We start from the raw sequence: 8,837 nt of genomic DNA on the forward strand, positions 1-8,837 counted from the left end.
GTGATTGTGTTATTCTTTTTATGCGTTAAGAGCCCAATTCGTGTTATGCCGCCCATTTTTACTCAAGGCACGTCTTTTAGTTGATCTATAAATAAATATATAAATATGAACAGTTTGTTTTATCACAGAATGTGAACATATTGCTATTCTGAAAACCAAAATAAAAACTGTTGAGGCCTTGTTTGTCATGTCATAATAAGGGGTGGATCACATCGTAGTACACTAGTTAACGCGCAATCATACGGGAGTGTACCGTGAACCTCGTTATTTTGTCCGGACTCAATGAAGAATACCATGGACTTTTCCGCTGCGTTTATATGTCTGCTTTTACCACAGATGATTCTGTCAAATTCCATGTGTCAAAACGTTACACTGAAGTTACCAGAGCTTGACTGTGAGACTTCAGAAGAAAGCCTTATACAGGATTATGCCTCTGATGACCTTGCGGACTGTGCATCTGCCTGTGTGCGCTCGTGGAACTGTGCCTGCTTCTTCTTCCACCTCATCACCAGGGAGTGTCGGCTACATTATACAGGATTGTCTGTAGTTTGCGAAAAGGCTGATGATCATACCGACTGGATCGGGTATGATGTGCCAGGTAAGGGATCGACCATTTGATGGGGCCGGGGGTGGATTTTGATTGTATCGAAAAAATAAATTGTTGTCCTCGAAAAAACATTTCTGCTTCAAAACTTGCTTGCTGCATAAACTTTTGATGGATTTTGATGAGAATGTTTGTGGCTTTCGTTATGTCCATGACAGTTTCCTCAACCTTAATGTAATATTCGACATCAAACCACTTCGTAGTGCTCCATGTTGTTTTTGTGTGGAAAATAACTGCAACTGAAAATGTGAACGCATTAAAATCAACAAGAATACCCCGAATTATGTGCGTTTATTTTCATTCTTCGTGTCTTCGGCTCCCTTGCTTGAAAATGCATGAGAAAGGGGTACAAACCCCCTTAAAGCCCTTGCACAGCTTTTACCCATCGTTTCAATTACAACCGGAGCCTACAAAATGAACTGATGCACTATAAAATATCTCACAAAAAGTACTGAAAATAGAGAGGATTTTATAAACTGATCACCCTTGCTATACATTTAGTAAACATATATTGAATATTGACTCGACTTTTTAAAAAAGCTTATTCGTGCACGTTTTAACCGCGCATGGTGTATTTATAAATTACAGGATAGGAATGTATTTGATTAGGGAAACAGTGTTAGACGAATTGATGCGTGGGACATGTATTACATGTATTTCAGATCCCACAGGATGTAGAGGTACAGATGGGTATGTCATGTTCAGGGCTGCCCATCTGTGCTACAAGGTCCATACGGAGGGGCAGAACTGGAATGACGCTCGTGACGTTTGTCACAGCGAGAACGCTGAACTCGTTACCCTGGAAACAGCCGCAAAGAAGAACGCCATTGAAAGTTTGTTTCTAGCTGGTAAGTACATTCAGTTCCAAAGTGCTCACTTTCAGTTTAATACATAAAAATGGTGAGATACATTGAGGATTCTGGTTGAACGGAGTACAATACACGGCAATTAATATCTCAATATAATTGACCATTACAGTATCGTCCTCCTCCTTCTGTAAAGCCTCACAATCTCTGTCCATGCCACCTGCTTTCATAGTACAGGACCTCCAGAGCCGACAATGTGGTTGTTGACTGACCTTCATCACCTGGGCCTAGAATTCCGAAACGATCTTAGCTACGATTAATCTTAACAACTTACGTTCAAAGATAAGATATCTTAAGTTTAAGATAAGGTAGATTTTCGAAGGTACCTGTCTCAGATCGTACAGAGCTACGATACCTATCGTAGCTCTGACAGAGATCTCATTTTTGTTAGAGATTGAAAAAGCGGGGTGTTTCCCAGTGACGTCTCGGGGATTTGCCAGCCGCTAGCAATAACAACATGGAGTAGTGACACGGAATTCATGATCATATTGTCAGGTCACACTGTTTAACACGCACCTATTTGAGTGACATTCCGTACAATCCTTTATATGTCCTACATGTAGATGTTTCGTTCTTATGATAAAAGATGACAACCCGAACACAAATAGCGTTCAAACCCAATGAATGTTATAATCAATAAGTGTAGTGTTACCACAATATAGTTATTAGAATTGAAATAACGTGCAAAAAAGATACTTCACTATATTTCCCTTAAAATGATCCTCTCGCGAGCGCGCAGAACATTATTTAACCACATCGCGTACAAAATCAAGGACGAAAGTAACGGACGTTATTCTAAATGGCAATGCCGAGACCTATGATCGAACAGTAGGCGTTCAGCATTAAAGATGCGTGTTCAAGTCTGTTGTTATGTGATGTATACTGGGTCAGTTTCACAATACTGGTTGCTCTTTTGTGTTTATGTCAAACGTCAAAAGTTTACATAGAAAAACCAACATTATACCTGGAAACACTCAAAATAAATATTGTTCAAGAAGCAGCGCATACACGAGCGAGTTGTAATGACAATGTAAGCTTAATTTTGTTTGTTATTTATATATCTAATATCTTTCACGAATAAACCAAGGACTCAAATACGATATCAAGCTAGATGTATTTTTTTATCTATCTACATCCATAATTATTTTTAAAATTTGAAAGTAACACTAATTTTCGTTCACAAGGGGAAATAACTTAGGAATTGTCAAGTTGTGTTGTCTCATGAAACACGCCACAAGTTAACGTGAACATACGTAACATTTTGTCCTTTTCTATCCTTTTAAACTAAGTAGAGCTGATAAACTGGTTAGTCTGATTTGAATTTAATCTGGCTGAGGAGCGAAATATCTACATTGTAAATGTGTGAAATCTATTACCGAACGTAGTTCGATGACGTTAGGCTTGTCTTACAGTATTGCTGAGGGTCATTTGAAAGTATTTGTCCGGTGACCCTATTCTTTACAATAATTTTATTGTCAAGTATCTAATTTAAAAAAAATAATAATACGGGGAAATGTACACAATTTTTTAATAATCGGTTCATTGAATGCAAATGTCTATTTTAAATAGAACAGTAAATTTCATTCAATGAATGTTTTTTGCAAAAATATACTGGAAAAGGAATTTACAGTAAACTACGGTTATAACAAACTCAAAGGGACTACTATTTTTAGTTCGTTATAACCGTAGTTCGTTATAAGCATATATACAGCATAACTACAGCAAATAATCGGGACTAAAGAGTAAGTTCGTTATATCCGTCAGTTCGTTATAAGCGTGTTCGTTATAACCGAAGGTTAATGTATGTTACTTTTTGACGTCATTTTAAACCCAAACGACCAAGGGAACCCAGTTGTTACTTGATTTTTCAAATCGCCAATCTCGAAAATAGGATACAAAAATATGTGCTTAACGTTTGCTGTCAAATGATCAATAAATTGCTCTATTTAATGTAATACATCTACGCCGTTAATCACATGTTTTTAAAGAATGCAATTATGCAACAGACAATATTTAGTCACTTGTTATCAAATATTTTTCTTTCAATAATATAGATAACCTAGGTGTTGTTTTTAAAACGAAACAAAATACAATTACTTTTTATAGACTCTTTATGCAAATATACTATATACACATATTTGATCGCATGTATTTCCTTGTTAAATAAATAAATACCACACTACAGAAAATATAACAGATGAACCGGCTTTATGAAAACTGTAACATTGAGCAAAGTCTCGCGGGACGAATAGAAAGGGAAACCACTCTCAGTTAGAGTATGAACTAAGATTAACTGCCACAGACTAATCAATAAGGTCACGGTCAGAACTATATCCTGCCGACACCTTCCCTTTTTATCCTTCCCAAAATTATCGAAAAGGTATGTTGTTTCACACTTTTTCAGCATGGACTCGGATAGAAATATATTGTAAGCTATCGACTCAATAGTTATGTGGATCGCTGTTGCGATTAAGAACATATCTGACGTGAAATCTTTTATGCGTTCTTCGTGTTTTCGAAGTGTCTGTTTGAATCACACAATTTTACAAAATGAAATGTCAATGTTTGAACGTAAGGCAGATTATTTGTTTGAAAATATCTATGGCAAAGTATGCCGCCATCTTGGAAGAAGATAAAATGACCTTACGACAGGTGTGGGGCTGTCTTAGATTTATGACAATCTTACAATATCTTAAGGCTACGATAGTTTCGAAAATGGGCAACGATTGCCTACGATTTTCTTACCATAACTTTACGATAATTTTAGGGCTACGATCGTTTCGAAAATCTAGGCCATGGTCTTCTATTCTCATACTACTTCTGACAGGTGATAAATCGTCCTGGATAGAAGTCAGCATGGTCTAGCTAGCCGGACGTTCAGTCAAGAATGATGAATATCCCCCCCCCCCCCCCCCCGCTCCCATCCATCGTGACTATAGAGGAAGTAATAAGAAGTAACGAGTAGTAATGATTAAGTCTTTTAAGCAAATGAACCCTCAACCCTACCCCAATTCTTGCATCACAAACCGACAAGTATAACTCAGCCGTCAGATTATGTACATGTAGTTCTTCCATCAAGTCGATGTACGGTTCTTAACAATGAGGTGCCGTTTAACTATGTAATATCGTCAGATAGCAAGCAGCATTTTGATGACATCGATAGATGAATTATTAATGTCACAAAATAATTTGTTCAATGTGTGCGCGAGAATATATATATATATATATATATTAATATCATAATCTAGAGTTTGCCATATCAATAAATCGAATTCATTATATCCGTGGGTTGATAGAAACTGCCTGGCAATAGAAAGTACATGTATACACTAGAAAATTGGGTTTGACCAAACAATTAGAAACGTTATGAAAACGTTGCAAGGCCTCAAAAAGTCACCGAAACAGTGCAAACTTAAGGTCCAAAACACAATTATGATACGAGGATCAACACATTACCATCGCATCATCATTTCTTGTTTGTTTCATTTTTAGCCACCATGAAACATAAGTTTTCCCCTACCCTCTGTTGGCTCGGGGTACACGTTAACGCAGAGTTTACATCAACCCGTATTCCCCTCGTTGATAAGCCTACAACTTATATGATCTCTGTTAGAGCTAAACTATATTCATTTCATCAAATTCAAATGCCTCATCATGTGTCTATTCCTGTCAAATGCATTATCATAGCCACCCCATCCATTCTGTAGACGTCCTTTTAAAACGTACGGGCGGTGTCGTAGCCTGGTGGTTAAAGTGATCGCACATCACGCCGAAGTCCTGGGTTCGATTCCCCACGTTTGTACAATGTGTGAATCCCATTTCTGGTGTCACCCGCCGTGATATTGCTAGAATAGTGCTAAAATTGGCGGGAAAGCTTGCTCACTAGCTCCCTCCTTCACTCACTCCCTTACTCACAAGGACAGATCGTTCATCTTCCCGAGGCAAGTGACTTCACTGACTCTAAAAGTCCAGTTTCAACCCTTGCCGGAATTTCTGGGCACGATCGTAGCGCCACCAGTGGCTATTACGAGTTATGTCCCTTCTATGTCCCTCCTATTCACCAATCAGATTCCACCTCTAATATCACATGCATTTATTTCAAACAAAATGGCTGCGCCCAGTCAAGACGATCTGATCGATGATCAAGGTACATATTGTGATAAAACGGGTGTTATTTCGCGAGGTACATCAAATCACGTCAGCATCTTGATGAAAAATATCAGTTGACGCCAAGTTGACGGTACATATCCTTTGCAAATCCCGCAGTCGACCGAAATCTGTACGTCCATGTTGTTTACGAACCGTATGTCGATTTCAAAAGGGAATTTTGATTGGACTATGCATAGACACGTTGGTCCAGCCAAAATATAACTCCATAATTGCTAAACAGGTAACGATCATTAAGATAGCTTACAGACACTTTTAGTATTTTATCTTTCCAAATTAACGATAAGGTATTTTAGATGTTTAGATGTTTTAGATGTGAGTCTTTTTCTTCTAAAGCACGCTATCTTGTCCATATCATAAGGTACTACAATTATCTCAGCTAATTTTGTCAAGACAAATTGTAAATTTAATTCTGATTGTAGGTTTACTGTGTTCTTGACATAGGTTTTACTCGTGGCATTGACGTACAGTATTCTCAGCACTAATACTTCTCAATGCAAAAGGGTTTTAGGATCCTGTTCCACAAAGCGATCTTAGCGCTACGCCTATCGTAAGTCCATGTTAAAGTATTGGACTTGCCATCATCTTATCGCAAAGATGTCTTTGTAGAACGGACTCCTGGACTGTAACGCTTAGACAGGCTGTAACAGTATTCGCTGTGCCGTCAAACAACATTCACTCGCTTAATATTGACGGGAGGTTATAGTTGTGGTTAATTCTTCATTTTAAAATATTTTAAAAATAAATTAAACCGTATGTTTGCCAGGCGATGAGGATAATGGCTGGTTCCTTGGCGGTGTGGACTACAATGGTATTGGCTCGTGGAGATGGGTCAGTGACAATTCATCTATTTCCTGGGCACCGGACATTGAAGATGACAATGCCCATTGTTTGGAAATCATATTCAGGGATGAACCGGGTGGCCTGGTGTACGAGGAGGAAGACTGTGATTCGGAACAATCATTCATCTGCGAAAAAGCCTTGTAATGTATAACTGAGAAACGTTGGGGGGTGTTTTGGTTTTGTTATGTGTAACGCCACACACAGCAATATTTCCAGCTATATGATGGAAATAAACGAGTCTAGACCAGACGATCCAGTGATTGACATCATGATGATAGTTCTACGCAATATGATGACATGCATCAACCAAGTCAGCGAGCCTAACCACCCGATCCTGTTAGTCGCCTCTTACGACAAACATTGGTTTCTGAAGACCAACTCTTACCCGGATCTTCACGGAGTCCGATTCCAGTATAAAATTGTGACATGGTCTACAAAAAATTCATGTTAGGTTTCGTACCATTATTATTGAATGATTAATTATTCTTATTAAAATATGCTTGATATGCGCTGTGTTGTTTTTTATTGCCAATCTAAAGGAAGATTGAAAGCCATTTTCATAAAATGGTGTAATTATTAAGCAGTCACATGTTAATCGGAATGGCTTAAGGTTTTTTGAAAAATGTGAACCTTGGTACCTATGTCCTTCGTTTTTTAATCGTAGGGTATCCTATCGCGTGTATCTCTTTCATTGGAATAGGGACATTCTTTGACACATTGATCAACCATGTCAAAAGTATAGTTCATCCTTAAAGTCACAACCTGAACAAAACTGTGTCTATCGCCGAGATGGATTTAGTGTATGTAAATTAAATTTGAAACATGTCATTCTTTGGTCGAGGCCGAGATCGGGAAAAGTCGTAAGTGACCGAGGCGTGACGTGACGGTCACTGTGAAGACTATTTCTGCAGTTTGCTTTAAATATTTTGCATTATAATCATCTAATACTTATGTTTGACAACTGATGACAGTCTCGGTCACGATAACCTACTTTCATATGCTATATTTCTTCCGTCGGGATAACCTACTTTCATATGCTATATTTGCTCGGTCATGATAACCTACTTCAATATGCTATATTTCTTCCGTCACGATAACCTACTTTCATATGCTATATTTCCTCGGTCATGATAACCTACTTTAATATGCTATATTTTCTGGGTCACGATAACCTACTTTCATATGCTATATTTCCTCGGTCACGATAACCTACTTTCATATGCTATATTTCCTCGGTCACGATAACCTACTTTCATATGCTATGTTTCCTCGGTCACGATAACCTACTTTCATATGCTATATTTGCTCAGTCACGATAACCTACTTTCATATGCTATATTTGCTCGGTCACGATAACCTACTTTCATATGCTATATTTGCTCGGTCACGATAACCTACTTTCATATGCTATATTTCCTCGGTCACGATAACCTACTTTCATATGCTATATTTCCTCGATCACGATAACCTACTTTCATATGCTATATTTCCTTGGTCACGATAACCTACTTTCATATGCTATATTTCCTCGGTCACGATAACCTACTTTCATATGCTATATTTGCTCGGTCACGATATCCTACTTTCATATGCTATATTTGCTCGGTCACGATAACCTACTTTCATATGCTTTATTTGCTCGGTCACGATAACCTACTTTCATATGCTATATTTGCTCGGTCATGATAACCTACTTTCATATGCTATATTTTCTAGGTCACGATGACCTACTCTCATATGCTATATTTGCTCGGTCACGATATCCTACTTTCATATGCTATATTTGCTCGGTCACGATAACCTACTTTCATATGCTATATTTGCTCGGTCACGATATCCTACTTTCATATGCTATATTTGCTCGATCAAGATGACCTACTTTCATATGCTATATTTGCTCGATCAAGATGACCTACTTTCATATGCTATATTTCCTCGATCACGATGACCTACTTTCATATACCTATATAACCTACTTTCAGTTGCCATATTTTCTCGGCCACGTCGGGCATCATATTTTTAGCACTCTCAAGGTCATACACGTATATTTTATATTCATAATTGTAAGAAATATCCGTATGATTGGCCATTGAAGTGGTAAGGTTGCGACTGACCTTTATTGAAGGCCAAGGTCACTGCAATGGTAAATATTTAGGTAGTTTTACCTCTTTTTTTGTACTGAACCAGCCCACTATGTTTGTAGTATGATGTTTGTAAGAGTTATCTCCAATGTTATCAACAAGAAATAATTACGTACATAGGACACTGTCTAATCCGGCACTCTATTCAAGCCGGCATGACGCATCAGTGACAAGAATGATGTCTCATACACTTCCCAATTTTTACTTGTAACATAT

The 8,837-nt window shown here is 37.9% G+C and overlaps 1 protein-coding gene across 1 annotated transcript; it reads left to right on the forward strand.

Annotated features, from left to right (window-relative positions):
• Nucleotides 1-336: 336 nt before the first annotated feature.
• On the forward strand, nt 337-6,624 carry LOC125374650 (snaclec subunit B-like). The gene is made up of 3 exons (XM_048385827.1): nt 337-598; nt 1,267-1,452; nt 6,404-6,624. The coding sequence occupies exons 1-3, from the start codon at nt 337-339 to the stop codon at nt 6,622-6,624; spliced, it is 669 nt and encodes a 222-aa protein (XP_048241784.1).
• Nucleotides 6,625-8,837: the final 2,213 nt, after the last annotated feature.

Source organism: Haliotis rufescens, unplaced genomic scaffold, assembly GCF_023055435.1.
Source record: "Haliotis rufescens isolate VD_foot unplaced genomic scaffold, xgHalRufe1.0.p SCAF_10, whole genome shotgun sequence".
Taxonomy (NCBI): Eukaryota; Metazoa; Mollusca; class Gastropoda; order Lepetellida; family Haliotidae; genus Haliotis; species Haliotis rufescens.